Genomic DNA, 17,313 nt, shown 5'->3' with positions numbered 1-17,313 from the left:
AGGTGCCCCTTAACAGTAATTTTGTCAATAATATTCAATAGGTTCAGACATGATAACTCATAAAAGACTCCTAGAGTGTTTTAACTCTCAAAACAGTCATTGGCATATTTAATAAAAATTAGCAAATGTCCTCTACCATGTTAGGGATTTCAGTATTCCCTAAAGAATTTGCTATGAGTTATTTCTGTTTTAGATAATTAAATGGAGATTGGTTTGTTAGCAAATTGAACATTAGGCCCAAGAGAATATTTTTCTTTTAATTTTAATAATCTATAGTAATTTTCTTTTTTTAAGGTTAAAAATTACAAGAGACTGTAAGAGACTACTAGGGAATCTTTTAAAAATAAGATATATAGAGTAGGATTATTAAAAATTGGCTAAAATGAGCATAACTTATTTCTGTTGATTTGTTGGTAACTCTTAGTATGTTGAAAGCTAATAAACGTGAACAACTGTACACTGACTCCATTGATAAGTTGTGTGGAGGAAGGGTGGAATAGAAGTGATTGGGTCTAGTGGCCATTTATAGTTAAATTCACTGAAGAAACCATTCTTTCCATCTGTCTCTGGAATGTATACCTGTTGCAAACCTACTGAACCCATCTCCAGGACTGGAATGGAATGTATATTTTGAAAAGCCTTCTCAAATGATCTAAGGGAAGACTGTGGCTCTGAATACCTCTAGATCTTTAATGTTGATTGAAATCAATTAGGGGCGCCTGGGTGACTCAGTCGGTTAAGCATCTGACTTGGGCTCAGGTCATGATCTCACAGTTCATGAATTCAAGCCCCATGTCAGGCTCTGGACTAACAGCTCAGAGCCTGGAGCCTGCTTCAAATTCTGTATCACCCTCTCTCTCTGCCCCTCCCCTGCTGGTGCTCTGTCTCTCTCAAAAATAAATAAAAACATTAAAAAAAAATCAATTAGACATTTATTTTTCATTTAAAAATTTTAATGTTGGAATTTAGGATAAAAACCAATGTTGATTTACATTTATATTTGTGCTTGAGTTTGTCCATGGTTCAGAGTTACATAATAAAGGCAAGTATCAAGATGTCAAGCAGGTTCTAAGTAGGACCTGTATTATTTAGAGGCAGATAACGATAGAGAATACAGCAAAAAAACATTAGTTTTGTGAGTCAGTAGCTTTGGGATTTTAATATTAGTCCTGCCACTAATTAACCAAATGACTATATGCCCTGCAACATTCTTTCCTATTAAAAGCTATTTAATTGGCCTGATTAATTGACTAGTCAGAAAATAAATGTCAATAAGTAAAATGCAGAATTTATCAAAATACTAACTTGATTTCTAATGTTCAAGAAATATAGTTAACTGTGCTAACAGGAATATTTTAACAACTTTTGATTGCTACTGACAGATCAAATTGGTCAAATTTAAATGCAGAATAATGGTAAGATAAAAGAATTTCATTTAAAGTACATCAGGTAGAGGGGCACCTGGGTGGCTCAGTCAGTTGAGCTTCTGACTTTGGCTCAGGTCATGAATCTCACGGTTCATGAGTTCAGGCCCAGCATCAGGCTCTGTGCTGGTGGCTTAGAGCCTAGAGTCTGCTTCAGATTCTGTGTCTCCCTCTATTTCTATGCCTCCCCATGTCTGCCCCCCCTTCTCTCTCTCTCTCTCTAGCTCTCTCTCTGTCTCAAAAATAAAAACATTGAAAAAAAATTAAAGTCAGAGAGACAAATACCATATGATTTCACTCATATGTGGAATTTAAGAAACAAATAAGCAAAGGGAAAAGAGAGAGTCAAACCAAGAAAAAGACTCTTAATTACAGAGAACAAACTGATGGTTACCAGAGGGGAGGCATGCAGGTGGGAGGGATATGAGTGAGATAGGTGAAGGGGATTAAAGAGGGCACTTGTGACAAGCACCACTACGTGTTGTATGGAAGTGTTGAATCACTATATTGTACATCTGAAACTAATATGACACTGTATGTTATTTGGAATTTAAATGAAAAGGTTTTTTATTTTTAAGTTTATTTTGAGAGAAACAAAAAACAGAGTGAGTGGGGGAAGGGAAGAGAGAGAGAGAGGGAGAGAGAAGAGAGTCCCAAGTAGGCTCTGAGCTGTCAGCATGGAGCCCAATGTGGAGCTTGATCCCACAAACTGTGAGATTATGAACTGAGCTGAAATCAGGAGTCAGACACTCAACAGACTGAGCCACCCAGGCACTCCTAAATAAAATGTTTTTTTAAAAAGGAAAATAATAATAAATTTAAATTCTGGTGTAAAACGAACCAAGATATTAATAGTTAAAATACTTTGCATAAGGAACCAGGATGAACTATGTGAAAGGAAGTTTTGGTAACCATCAATAACATGTTTTTATCATCAGGAACCAAAATTGGACATTCCTATTCAGGTTGTTAAAAGCACTTTTGATATTATTTCACCCAGAATATATGAATTGTGGTAGTTAGCTAATTGGATTTAGATTGATTTTCAGTGAATTGATCTTCCTTCAAAGGATGTCTTTTGGGTATTGTTGTCTCAGAACTCTGAGAAAGATTGAAAACTTTTGAACCTTACACATCTTCAAAGTTTTCTTAGAGTTTTTGCTATAATTGGAGGTGGTTTGTCATGAAGCTTTACTATAAACTTAGGTTATTTATTTATTTATTTATTTGTTGTTACAGAATGTTTATTTGCTAAGTAGCTAAGTAGGTGTATGTCATAAGCATATGTATCTCTCTCTCTCTCTTTTTTTTTTTTCCTTTCAAGGAAACAGACCATATACTTTTAACCAAAGAAAATAGGGAGATGCTTAGTTTACAAAATTCAGGCTCTAATTTGAAAAGTTACTGTTACATATCTCTTTGATAGCAGTTTGTTCTTAATATTTATAGGAAAACTACTTTGGGGAAGATGACATGTATATGGATTTTGAAGAGGTTATTTCAAGTCCTGTTCTGTCACTGTCAACATCATCCAGCTCTGGGTGGACTGCTGTTGGAATGGAAAATGACAGAAAGGAAAATGAAAGTTCAGCCAAATCAATTCATCCGCTTACCTTGCGTCCTTGGGATATTACTGTACTTGTTAATTTGTACAAAGTTCATGGGCGTCTTCCTGTTGTAAGTGTTTACATAATCAAAATAATCTGGAGTGTATTATGAAATTCACCCAACTCAGACAACTAACTATATGTGTGTGTACACACATGCACACACTAATAAAAAAATTCAGATTCAAAAACTTTAAAATTTATCCTTTTACCTTATAAAGCTAGTTTATTATTTTCTTCATAATGTGATTACTTAATCATTGATAATTTTCTGTTTCTCTTCTTTCACTTTAGTTCCTTCTTTGCTGTTCTGTGTCACGTTAGAACATTTTGTCACGATGTTGAGTTGCTGGGTTTATAGTTAGCTCAACGGATATTCTAGGATTTATGTTGTCTTATCCTTTATCTCCAACTCTAGACCATTGGGTGCCTTATGGTGAACTTACTACAAAATCAAGATGCAGATTGACCCTGGAGATTGAATTGTTTTCTGGGGTTTGGATCCAGCACAGAATCCTGGTTCAGTCTAAGGGTGACCCATGGACTTTTGGGGCTGACTTGCAATGGGATTATATTGCCCAGAGAACCCAGGGTTGTTGGAGTGAGGCCAGATAGGGAGGGTGAGGCCCTAGAGAATTGTGCTGCCTACTGGCTCCATGTCATGTACCTACGGTTGCACAGCAGAGGAGTCATCTCTGGTGCTTAGTGAACCTAATGATCTTAGTAGAGTACAGAACAGTTTTGTCAGTAAACTTCTGCTTTTTAAGAATCAAAATTTCTTAATTATATAAGTGTGATTTTTATTTCCCTATACTGCCTTGGTCTTTATTTTTTCCATATCTTGATTATGGTATTTTGTTTGACTTTAGCATGGAACCACTGATGGTCCTGAGTGCCCTACAGCATTCTTGGAAAGACTGTGTTTTGAAATGAAAAAAGGATTTAGGGAGACCATGCTGCAACTTGTCCTGTCACCCCTGAATGTGTTTGTCAGTGACAATTATCAGGTAATGTGAAAGTGAGTCATGGTAGGGGCTTAGAGATGAATTATTACTCTTTATAGGGTTGATACAGTGTGTTAGCTTCTGTGTATGGTATAGGTAGCTCTTTAAGTTAGAAGCTTTTAATTTAACCATATTAAGAGGTTTTGTATATGTATGTGAGTTTTTCCAAGAATCTCAGTCTTGTTTTTTTTTTTTCTGCTGTTTGCTATTTATGTGATCCCATACAATTGTACTCTATTGTTTTTAGAGATGAAGAGAAATATTTTATAAATTTTTCATGTTTATGGAAGGGGAAAATATATAAAATTTTGGTGGACTCTTTTGAAAATGACAACCTGAATATTCATCTTATCCAGTCCTATAAATCTCCAAACATACATATCCACATGGCCAGTAGTTTATTCTTTTCATGTAACACACTTAAAAGATACTTTGTTAATCCCTTCAAGATATCCCCTGGGCTGTTTGGAAGAGAACCAATAATATTCACCAAAAGGGAATAATTTACAATCTTGGGTAAATTATCACTTTGTTGTTATTTTTTAATGTCAAATGGCTTCACTTTTCATTTACTAGTACTTTAGGGCTCTTCCCTACTTTATTCAAGTTGTGAGCTTTAGAAAAATAAATGGATTTTAATATAAGGCAAAGTAAAATTATATGGAAGGATGAATCTGATACCCTCAAATCATCAACTGATGATAACTTGCATGGTTTCTATGTAGTAACTGATCATTTTATTTAAAATAGCCTATCCCTTCTTAACTCTTTTGCCACAACTGACCATATTTTTCTACATAGAATCTAATTTTTTCATATGTATATATTTTTGACATAGCTGAACTCATAATGGCTCAGACTTAACATATGTTTATTTTTGCCACAGAGAGTGTTTCTTTTATCAACTTTTATTTTTATTTTTTTTTTTTTTAATTTTTTTTTCAACGTTTATTTATTTTTGGGACAGAGAGAGACAGAGCATGAAAGGGGGAGGGGCAGAGAGAGAGGGAGACACAGAATCGGAAACAGGCTCCAGGCTCTGAGCCATCAGCCCAGAGCCTGACGCGGGGCTCGAACTCACGGACCGCGAGATCGTGACCTGGCTGAAGTCGGACGCTTAACCGACTGCGCCACCCAGGCGCCCCGTCAACTTTCATTTTTAAATAATAGGCGTACCTCATTTTATTGCATGTGCTTTATTGCACTTTGCAAATATTGCATTTTTTACAAATTGAGGTTTGTGGCAACTTTGCATCAGGCCAGTCTGTCAGGGCTGTTTTTCCAGCAGCATTTGCTCACTTCATGTCTCTGTGTCACATTTTGGTAATTTTCACAATATTTGCAACTTTTTCATTATTGTATTTGTTATGGTGACTTGTGACCACTGATCTGTGATGTTACTTTTGTAATTGTTTCGGGGTGCCACACACTGCCCATATAAGATGGCAAACTTAATTGATAAATGTTGTGTGTATTCACCAACCAGCTGTTTTCCTGTCACTCCCCCTCTTCCTGGGCCTCCCTGTTCTCTAAAACACAAAGATATTGAAATTAGGCCAATTAATAACCCTGCAGTGGCCTCTGAGTGTTAAGTGAAAGGAAGAGCTGTATGTCTGTCACTTTAAGTCAGAAGTTAGAAATGATTCAGCTTAGTGAGGAAGGCATGTAGAAACCCAAGGTAGACTGAAAGCTAGGCCTCCTGCACCAGTTAGCCAAGTTGTGATGCAAAGGAAAAATCCTTCAAGGAAATTAGAAGTGCTGTTCCCATGAACACACTGATGATAAGAAAAAAAACCCAGCTTATTATTATTATTTTTAATGTTTATTTTTTGAGACAGAGACAGAATGCGAGTGGGCTGGGGCAGAGGGAGAGGGAGGCACAGAATCTGAAGCAGGCTTCAGGCTCCGAGCTGTCAGCACAGAGCCTGACACAGGATGCGGGGCTCGAACTCACAAGCTGTGAGATCATGACCTGAGCCAAAGTTGGACGCTCAACCGACTGACCCACCTAGGCACCCCCACAACAGCTTATTTTTGATACAGAGAACGTTTCAGTGGTTTGGATAGGAGATTAAATCAGCCACAATATCTCCTTAAGCCAAAACCTAATCCAGAGCAAGGCCCTCACGCTCTTCAATTCTGTGAAGTCTGAGAGAGAAGAGGAAGCTGCAGAAGAAAAGTTTGAAGCTAACAGAGGTTGGTTCATGAGGTTTAAGAAAAGAAGCCATCTCCATAACATAAAAGCGCAAGGTGAAGCAGCAGGTGCTGATGTAGAAGCTATAGCAAGTTATGCAGAAGATCTAGCTAAGATAAGTAATGAAGATGGCTACGCTAAAGAACAGATTTTCAAAGTAGATCAAACAGCCTTCTATTGAAAGAAGGTGACATCTAGGACTTTCATAACTGGAGAGGAGAAGTCAATGCCTGGCTTCAAAACTTAAAAGGACAGGCTGATATTCTACTTAAGGGCCATTTACAACTGGTAACTTTAAGTTGAAGCCAATGCTCATTTACCATTTTGAAAATTCTAGGGCCCTTAAGAACTATGCTAAATCTACTTTGCCTGTGCTCTATCAGTGGCACAACAAAGTCCGGATGACAGTGCATCTGGTTACAACATGGTTTACTGAATATTTTAAGCTCACTATTGAGACCTACTGCTAAGAAAAAGAGGGTTCTTTCAAAATGTGGGGGCTCATTGACAATGCACCTGGTCACCCAAGAGCTCTGATGGAGATGTACAGTGAATTTCATATTTCCATGCCTATTAGCACAATATTCAAATTTGCAGCCTTTGGATCAAAGAGTCCTTTTGACTTTCAAGTCATATTATTTAAGAAATACATGTTGTAAGACTATAATAGCTGCCATAGGTAATGATTCCTCTGGTGGATCTTGGAAAATTGAAAGCCTTTTGAAAAGGGTTCACCGTTCTAGATACCATTAAGAATATTCATGATTGACAGGAAGAGGTTGAAATATCAACATGAAGAGGAGTTTGGAAGAGTTGCTTCCAACTCATGGATGACTTGAGGAGTTTAAGATTTCACTGGAGGAAATAACTGCAGGTGTAATGGAAATAGCAAGAGAACTGGAATTAAAAATGGAGCCTGAAGACGGGACTGAATTGCTGCAATCTCATGATCAAACTTTAATGGATGAGTTGCTTCTTAGGGATGAGCAAAGAGTGGATTCTTGAGAAGGAATCTATTTCTGGTGAAGACGCTGTGAAGAGTTTTGAAGTGACAACAAGGATTTAGATTATTACATAAACTGAGTTGATAAAGAAGCATCAGGGTTTGAGAGGACTGACTCCAAACTTGTAAGAAGTTCTTCTGTGGGTAAAATGCTGTTAAACAGAATGGCATGCTACAGGGAAATTATTTGTAAAAGAAAGAGTCAGTCAGTGCAGCAATTTATAGTTTCGTATTTTAAGAAATTGCCATAGCCACCCCAACCTTCATCAGCCACCATCCTGATCAGTTATTAGCCATCAACTTGGAGGCCAGGCTCTGCGCCAGCAAAAAGATTATGACTTGCTGAAAGCTCAGATGATGGTTAGCAGTTTTTAGCAAAAGTATTTTTTAATTAAGATACCTTTGTGTATAGTTTGTTTTTAGACATAATGCTGTTGCACCCTTAATAGACTATAGTTTGGTAGACACAATTTTTATGTGCACTGAGAATCAAAAAAAATTTTATCTGACTTGAGCTATATTGTCATAATTGCTTTATAGTGGCAGACTAGAACTGAACCTGAAATATCTCTGAGGTATGCCTATAATTATAGATTCATAAGGAGTTGCAAAGATAGTACAGAGAGGTCCTATGTACCCTTCACCCAATTTCTTCCATGTAGATCTTTTACATAATAAGTGTAATATTAAAACCAGGATTGATATTGGTACAACGTGTGTGCATAGTTCTTGCCACTTTATCACATGTGTAGTTTCATGTAACTGCCATTGAAATTAAGATATAGAACTATTCTGTCATCACAAAGATCTCACTTGCATAACACTAGTATTTTAACTTACTATAGAAACCTTAAAAACCACTCTCAGAGCACTTGGGTAGCTCAGTCAGGTAAGCATTGGACTCTTGATTTCCGCTGGGGTCATGATTTCATGGTTCATGAGATCAAGCCCCACATAGAGCCCTGCACTGACAGTGCAGAGCCTGCTTGGGATTCGCTCGCTCTCCCTCTCTTTCTGCCCCTACCCCCTGCTCATGCTGTCTGACTGTCTGTCTGTCACTCTCTCTCAAAATAAATAGATAAACCTAAAAAAATAACTCTTACCCTCCTGTCTTAGTAGGTCATTAGAATTGGTTGTTTTTTATTCTGGGAGGTGAGTATGTGGAGAAGAAGCCCCTCTTTTTTAATCTATTGAGGAAATTAATAAAAATAAAAGGGAAATAAGTCTTCTTATGTCTGAGTTCTGAGAATCTTAGGTGAGTATCTATGTTTTCTTAGGCGTACTTGCTAACACTTCAACTTTTATTTATTTTTTAAAGTTTATTTATTTTGAGAGAGAGAGAGAACATGAGCATGGGAGGGGAGAGAGAGAGAGAATCCTAAGTAGGCTCCATGCTGTCAACGTGGAGCCTGATGCAGGGCTGAATCCCACAAACCATGAGGTCATGACCGGAGCCGAAATTAGGAGTCGGGCACTTAATGGACTGAGCCACCCAGGTGCCCTCAACTTTTAATTACTGCATTCTCAAAAGACTTTACTATATATAAAAAGAACATTTTATTGAGTTCATGAGAGTTCACATTAATCCTAATTATAATTGTAATTATTAGTTATTGGCAAACTTGTACAGAGACTGGAGTATAATGTATGATTTATTTGGTGATTAGAAAAGAAGTTCGTGGATTGGAGATATCAAGGTGCTAGTAGATGTACTGGTGGTATTTTGTTTCCTACGTGGTTAGCACTTTATAATTTACCCTGAAAGCAAGGGTACTTTCTATGTATTCTCTTAGAATTTACTTATCTACCTGACTTGCTTACATTTTATATATCTGGCATGACTATTCCTAAGAATTCTTTTGTGGTACAGGTGAGTTACCCAGGATTTAGCTGCTTATTCTCAATAGCATTAGTCTTGTTTTTTTTTGTTTTTTTGTTTTTTTTTTTTTTTTTTGAGAGAGAGGGAGAGAAAGAATCCCACAAGGTGCAGATAGAGAGGGAGAAAGAGAGTGCAGAGCCCGGAATGTGGCTTGAGCTCACCCAAAGCTGGGCTCGAGTTCATCTGAAGTGGGGCTCAAGCTCGCACAATGCAGGGCTTGAACTCACTAACCATGAGATTATGACCTGAACCAAAGTCAGATGCTTAACCAACTGAGGCACTCAGGCATCCCCTGATAGCATTAGTCTCAAGGCAGGGCCTCAAGGTTAAGGATCTGAGATGATGGATAGATTATTGTGTCCGACTTATGGAACCATCCCTTTTAACTTATGAGCATTTTATGATGTATATTAGTTTCCTAGGGCTGCCACAGCAAAGTACCTCACACTGGGTGGCTTAAAACATGAGATATTTGTTCTCTTATAGTTTTGGGGCTTAGAATTGTGAAATCAAGGTAATCAAGGTACTGGCAGGGCCATGTTTTCTCTGAAGGATGTGGGAAAGGATCTCCTTGTCTCTGCTAAGCTTTTGGTGGTTGCTAGCAATCCTTGGCATTCCTTGCCTTGTAGACTCATTGCTCAACTCTGTGTCTTTGTCTTCTCATAGCATTGTCTCCATGTGCATGTCTGTGTCCCAATTTTCCTCTTACAAGGATATCAGTCATTGGTTTAAGGCCTACCCTAATTTGATGTAACCTTATTTTGATTACATCTGCTAAAACCCTGTTTTCAAATACAGAAAGGTCATAATCACAGGAGCCTCAACTTAGGACTTAAATATGTCTTTTTAGGGGACACAATTCAACTCACAATATGATGCAACACACATAAAATCTAGAATATACTCTTTGTTGGTGTACTAGGTAGGCTCTATCTATCTTTAGGACAAGCCAAGATCCATATGTATTCTTGAGCTCAAAAAATATTGATCAGAAGTATCTTACACTGAGAATTATCAAATCTTAGTGCCAGAAGTGATCTTTATTGACCATCCTCTCTAACTTCCTCAGGTAAAATAGAAGGGAACTGATGCCTGAGAAACATAGGTGATTTTACATACTGTCACACAGCTTGGATGAAAATAAAAGTAAAAATATTTTGAAAGAGCTTCTAGAGGTATTATAGTCATAATTTGAAATTTTCTTTTAAGAATTCCTTATGAATTTGATTTAGCTCATATCCTCTTTGTTTTTTTAAGAATACATTTCCTAAAATGTGTTGAAATAAGGAACACTATGCCTTGTGCTGATGGCCTGCATACACCTACCAAAAAGATTACTGTTGTAAAATTAGCTTGGGAATTATCTGTGAACTGTCTTAATATATATTAGTATACTGAATTCTCTGAAAAGACTTGCTGTAATATATAGTCACTTAGTGGTATCTACCTTTTGTGGTCACTGTTAGGTGCAGTGGGATAAGTGGTAAACAAGACAGAAATGGTCTTTACCCTAATAAACCTGGTGAAGAAGAGAAATATTGAGGAAATTAATATAATAAATAGTGGTCTTGAGACAAGAACATGATAAGATTGGCCTTCTTAGATTTCTGTGGTTGTTTTGTAGAATATGTAGGAGACAGATGTAAAAGTGAATGCTGGGAGGCTTTGCAAAACCCTAGCAAGAGGTCATATTATTTGGACCATGTTGATAGCAGTGAAGATGGAAGAAAATCAATGCATTTCTGAGAGATTGGGAGTATAGTTTACAGAAACTGGTGACTGATGGGTAGGGCATGGCTGAACGTGTTTTGATTCTCTATTACTAATAATATTTTGTGAACTAGTATTCTATGGAATACCCTATTTTAGGACATATCTTTTAGCTTTCTGAATAAATCCCAGAACTTTTCTCTTTGAAATATTTGCTGCTTTTTAGTAGTAAGTATATAATTTCTATAAGGTAAATCTATCCTTCTTATATTTATATATAGTTCTCAAAATCTATATGAAAGATAGCTTTCTTCCCTAGTTACTCATTTCTTGATCTTATATATTGGTCTCTTTTCTTCTCTGTTTTTTTCTTTTTAATATTTTTACAATTTATTTTTATTTACTTTTTGTTTTTGTAGAGAGAGAGTACAAGTTGGGGAGGGGCAGAGGGAGAGGGAGAATCTCAAGTAGGCTCCACACCTGGTGCGGAGCCCAACATAGGGCTTGATTCCACGATGCTGGGATTATGACCTGAGCCAAAATCAAGAGTTGCATGCTCAACTGACTGAGCCACCCAGGCGCCTCTCTTTTTAATATGTATTTTAATCTTATTATTCCAGCCTTCCCACCAAAGACTGGTCTCTTATATGCCCCGTCCGTCAGAGTACTAGTTCCTTTTTATTCATTGAGGCAGTTATCAGAGAGGTCTCATTCTTTTTAGGACTTTACTATCTTGCTTTGCTGTTGGGCTCTTATGGATACTGTCACTAAAGGAGCTTAAATGAGACTCCTTATGGATCCTTAAGTCATATTTTCCGGAGAGCATGATTTTACTTGGACTCTGGAGGAAAAAAAACAAAACAAAAACAAAAACAACTAGAAATTATAATGCTGATTTTCTTGTACTTCTTACAGTCTTACTATTGTTTTCAGCAGCGACCCCCTGTGGATGAAGTACTCCGGGAAGGTCACATCAATTTGTCGGGTCTCCAGCTGAGAGCACATGCTATGTTCTCAGCAGAAGGTCTTCCTTTGGGAAGTGATTCTTTAGAATACGCATGGTTAATTGATGTGCAGGCTGGAAGCCTTACAGCTAAGGTCACAGCACCACAGGTATGATTCTCTGACTACTTTTCTTCCTTTGCTCACCCACTTCACCAAGAGTAAGTTGTATACCTGTTTAAACGTTCATTGCATTTTCACTATTGGCATTCTGATGGCCAGACAACTCTTTGCCTTTTGGATTGGAGTCATTCTTGCCATTCAGAATTGTCTTAGCAATGGATGAGTCAGAGACAAGTTTCACTTTTTGAGTCACATAGTATTGAAGGGTGTAATGTTTTATAGTTCTTCATAATGCTTTCAAGATCGAGACTTTGGGAAAATCTCAGTATGAGGACTGTTCTGGAAATTTTATGTATTCTTAAAATTACATTAGTTTGCTCACTGTTAAAATTTTCTTTTCCCAGTATATGGAATAATTTGTTAAGAATTTTTCTTTCTTGTTTATTTCTTAAGTAGGATTTGAAAATATTATTTATGGTGTTAAGGATTAGGTAGCTTGGTTTTTTACTTGTCATATCTCAAAGCAAGATAACATCATTTGTATCTGCTATTAATGACGTGGATATTGATTTTAAAAAAATAAAAACAAATTTACTAGTTAGTAAACCGATGTAGAGTGTAGGTTGTGATCCTTCTGGATAAAATCCCCCTCCTCTTCATTGTTCGCCTTATTCTTTATGACTCAGAGGTCATAAGGATTATTTAGTTCTAGAAATGGACCACTGAAATTTAGCCAAATAGCCATATTACTGTAACATTTCACCTGTTGAGCCACATATTTTTTTAAATTATTTTTTTAAATGTTTATTTATTTTGAGAGAGAGAGCACACACGGGAGGGGCAGAGAGAGAGTGAGGGAGAGGGAGAATCCCAAGCAGGCTCCGTGTTTCCAGCACAGAGCCCAATGCGGGGCTTGAACCCATGAAACGTGAGATCATGACTTGAGCCAAAATCAAAAGTCATATGCTTAGACAACCGAGCCACCCAGGCGCCCATGAGCCACATATTTATAATATGCATACTTTTTGTGGAATTTCAAAAGATTGGAATGTGGTCTTGAATGTGTTAAATGTACATACTCAATTTTAATAAAAGTTAACAGAATGTGTATGAATCATTTAGAGGTAGGTAGTAGCAACAAGAAGGTGGATGAAGACTCTAGGTGCCTTGTATATTTGTAACCAGTTTTTGGAAGACAGCACACATTAAGATTCTAGAAATAAGAAAATGGAATTGAAAGGGATATTTTATATAAAAGTAGATAAAGAAAATATATAACAATGTATAAAAGCGGATGAAAAGAAATATTCAGTGCTGACTGCCATGACGACTGTCTTCCTTTATTATTGTCTGCTATCTCCTTTCTCTAATGTACAAGTAAAACCGAAACATGTAAAAAATAGCTTGTTCTTTAACAAACATGGAATAAAACCATGCTTATCCTGCTAAACTGGGCACAATTCCTTTAATTTAACAGTTGTTAAAATCTCATATGTTTATAAGTTGTTCTTATTACAACACAAAACATTTCTCTTCTGCATTAGAATTTTGGCATCACTGTTTCGGTGAGTGTTTCATGAATCCATAGGTGCTTTTAATGTTTATTCCATTCTTTGTATATTTTAAAAGTAAAATTCATGTTTTCCAATAGTAGAAATTCGTACTTTTTTTTATGGAATAATATGTCTACCCATGTTTCAGTGTGTTTATTATTAACACCTTTAAATCAATTATAAAATGAAGGTATTTTTGGGGCGCCTGGGTGGCGCAGTCGGTTAAGCGTCCGACTTCAGCCAGGTCACGATCTCGCGGTCCGTGAGTTCGAGCCCCGCGTCAGGCTCTGGGCTGATGGCTCGGAGCCTGGAGCCTGTTTCCGATTCTGTGTCTCCCTCTCTCTCTGCCCCTCCCCTGTTCATGCTCTGTCTCTCTCTGTCCCAAAAATAAATAAAAAAAACGTTGAAAAAAAATTAAAAAAAAAAAAAAATGAAGGTATTTTTGTAAACTGAAGATTTGATGAAGAATTGATATATTCTTCAGTTTCTATTTACATAAACAAAAGTGCCTTAATCTTCAAAATACCTGATTTTACGAAATTGTAGCTCCCTACGATAGTTAGATTCAAATTTCAGATCAAAGCTTTATTATTAGATAGAAATTTTAGTTGTTTTTCTGTGCAGAGGATACTAGTTAGTCATTTAAGAAGGAAGATATAACCTTGAAGAAAAGTACATACTTTGTGAGTTGTTCAAGTTGAATTTTTCATTCTCACGCATTCTGTCATTCACAAATGAAAAGTCACATAAACTTACAATGATGTCAAGGTAGAAAAATCATGATTCTGGCTGATAAATAGATTATGTAGCAGCAAGTATAAAATAGCATTTGGGTTCTTTCAAGCTGGATTATTCTTGATAAGCTTTAGAACTGTGAACACTTGTTTAGATTGCTAACACTGCTGTCAACCTGTCACTGCTTATTTTGTAGCTGGCTTGTCTCTTGGAGTGGGGACAGACATTTGTTTTTCATGTGGTATGTCGGGAGTATGAGCTGGAAAGACCCAAATCAGTAATAATATGTCAGCATGGAATTGACCGTCGGTTCTGTGAATCCAAGGTATGTTAACAAATATGTTAGCAGTATTGTAAACATTTATGGATTTTTTTAAATGAAAGATTGACGTATCAGCTTTAAATCAAATGCACATGGCCATAAAGTAAACATCATAGTTCAGTTTTCTCAGTTAATGAAATTATTTTGCAGATTTGTAGCCAGTTGTTATTTAGTTGTAAGCATCTAACATATGAGGTAATTATTAAAACAAATTCACAAATAAATGGTGATATAAAAATTATATCTAACCTCTTAAATTTTTACGATAAACTCCTGCTTTCTTGCATTATTACACTCTTTCAGTTATGGCCATATATTTATGTAGAAGATTAAGAAACTGAAGCAAGAGGAAGGTTAAATTCCTTACATGACCTTGTTTATATGACTGTTAATATACCTGTTATACCTGTTCCTCTATAAGGTGGCTAGCAATGCTGGCATTTGCCAAGAAAACATGGCAGTTTCAAAAAAAAAAAAAAAAAAAAATTTACCCTAATCTTATAACAGAGCTAACTATCGTTAACAGTTTAGTTTTTGTTTCTAGTTTCTCCCGTGTATTTTTTTCCTTTTTTTTCTTTTGTTATACACACTGTTTGCCATTACATTAGTGTGAATTGAAAACAATTCATCCTGCTTTTATTCATCCTCCAAAAAATCTATAACCTATGCTTGCTCCCAACAATAAAGGAAACCATTGTAACTGGCGATAAAATTATTTTTTTCTTGCTGTAAAACACATTGCCAGGATTCAGGGAATCTTCAGTTATGTGTCAACAAATTAGTACCTTATGGATAATTCACACATCTTGCAGGCTTCTCCTCCTCCCTTTTTTTTTGTTTTTTGTTTTTTTAAAGACTCAGAGCTTTTATGCTGCATTAAAATCTTTAAGAATCAATTTTAATGAGGCATAATTTACATACAATAAATTAACCCTTTTTTAGTTGTACAGTTGGAATTTTGATACATATTTTATCTATAAGGGTATAACCATTACCATCAGTGAAGACCTAGAACATTTGTATCACCTTAGAAAATTACTTTGGGTCCCTTTGCCATCAGCTATTCATTATTCCATGCAACCATCGGTGTGCTTTCTGTCATTTCAGATCAGGTATTTTTAGGTCTGTTTTGTGTTTACACACCTTTTATTGCATTTCATGAATACTATGGGGTGTTTTGTTTTGTTTTGTTTTTACACATTGAAGGTTTGTGACAATCCTGTGTCAGGCACATCTATCAATGCCATTTTTCCAGCAGCATTTGCTTACTTTGTGTCTCTGTGTCACATTTTTTTTTTCTTTTTAATGTTACAAATTTTATTTTGCAGTGTATTTTTAATTTTTAAAATTATATCCAAGTTAGTTAGCATATAGTGCAATAATGATTTCAGGAGTAGAATCCAGTGATTTATTCCCTATGTATAACATCCAGTGCTTCTCCCAACAAGTATCTTCCTTAATGCCCCTTACCCATTTAGCCAATCACTCCACCCACAACCCCTCCAGCAACCCTCAGTTCTCTGTATTTAAGTCTCTTATGTTTTGTCCCTGTCCCTGTCCCTGTTTTAATGTTACTCTTGCTTTCCTTCCCTTATGTTTATCTGTTCTGTATCTTAAATTCCACATATGGGGGCACCTGGGGTGGCGCAGTCGGTTAAGCGTCCGACTTCAGCCAGGTCACGATCTCACGGTCCGTGAGTTTGAGCCCCGCGTCAGGCTCTGGGCTGATGGCTCAGAGCCTGGAGCCTGTTTCCGATTCTGTGTCTCCCTCTCTCTGCCCCTCCCCCGTTCATGCTCTGTCTCTCTCTGTCCCAAAAATAAATAAACGTTGAAAAAAAATAAATAAATTCCACATATGAGTGAAATCCTGTGATATTTGTCTTTCTCTGACTTAACTAATTTCACTTAGCATAATACCCTCTAGTTCCATCCATGTTGTTGCAAATGGCAAGATTTCATTCTTTTTGATTGCCAAGTAATACTCCATTGTGTGTATATGTGTGTGTGTGTGTGTGTGTGTGTGTGTGTGTATACATATATATACCACTATATATATATATATATATATATATATATATATATATATATATATGTGTGTATATACACACACCACATCTTCTTTATCCATTAATCTGTCAATGGACATTTGGGCTCTTTCCATACTTTGGCTATTGTTGATAGTGCTGCTATAAGCATTGCATGTGCCCCTTTGAAACAGCACACCTGTATCCCTTGGATAAATACCTAGTACTGCAGTTGCTGGGTCATAGAACATAGAACATAGTTCTGTGTTTAATTCTTTGAGGAACCTCCATACTGTTTTCCAGAGTAGCTGCACCAGTTTGCATTCCCACCAGCAGTACAAAAGAGATCCTCTCTCTGCATCCTCGCCAACATCTGTTGTTGCCTGCGTTGTTAATGTTAGCCATTCTGACAGGTGTTAGGTGGTATCTCATTGTGGTTTTGCTTTGTATTTCCCTGATGATGAGTGATGTTGAACATTTTTTCATGTGTCAGTTGGCCATCTGGATGTCTTCTTTGGAGAAGTGTTTATTCATGTCTTTTGCCCATTTCTTCACTGGGTTATTTGTTTTTTGGGTGTTGAGTTTGATAAGTTCTTTATAGATTCTGGATGCTAACCCTTTATCTGATATGTCGTTTGCAAATGTCTTCTCCCATTCTGTCAGTTGCCTTTTAGTTTTTCTGATTGTTTCCGTCGCTGTGCAAAGCTCTTTATTTTGTTGAGGTCCCAGTAGTTCATTTTTGCTTTTGTTTCCCTTGGCTCCAGAGACATATTAAGAAGTTGCTTCAGCCAAG

The 17,313-nt window shown here is 36.6% G+C and overlaps 1 protein-coding gene across 9 annotated transcripts in view; it reads left to right on the top strand.

Moving 5' to 3' along the window:
* The window catches only part of BLTP1 (bridge-like lipid transfer protein family member 1), a 214,370-nt gene that overhangs the window by 68,564 nt on the left and 128,493 nt on the right, over positions 1 to 17,313 (top strand). For 8 of the 9 annotated variants that reach the window (XM_086704285.1, XM_086704289.1, XM_086704287.1 and 5 more), the window contains 4 exons: positions 2,874 to 3,101; positions 3,901 to 4,038; positions 11,755 to 11,934; positions 14,371 to 14,499. In XM_086704285.1, coding sequence (XP_086560411.1) covers positions 2,874 to 3,101; positions 3,901 to 4,038; positions 11,755 to 11,934; positions 14,371 to 14,499 — 675 coding nt within the window. The remainder of the gene's footprint in view (positions 1 to 2,873; positions 3,102 to 3,900; positions 4,039 to 11,754; positions 11,935 to 14,370; positions 14,500 to 17,313) is intronic. The other variant, XM_086704284.1, reaches the window with a different exon arrangement.

Source organism: Puma concolor, chromosome B1 (genome assembly GCF_028749965.1).
Source record: "Puma concolor isolate L17-30 chromosome B1, mPumCon1.1.hap2, whole genome shotgun sequence".
In the NCBI taxonomy this organism is placed as follows: domain Eukaryota; kingdom Metazoa; phylum Chordata; class Mammalia; order Carnivora; family Felidae; genus Puma; species Puma concolor.
The sequence above is the reverse complement of the archived record's forward strand: the minus strand, read 5'-3'. Positions and strand labels throughout refer to the sequence as shown.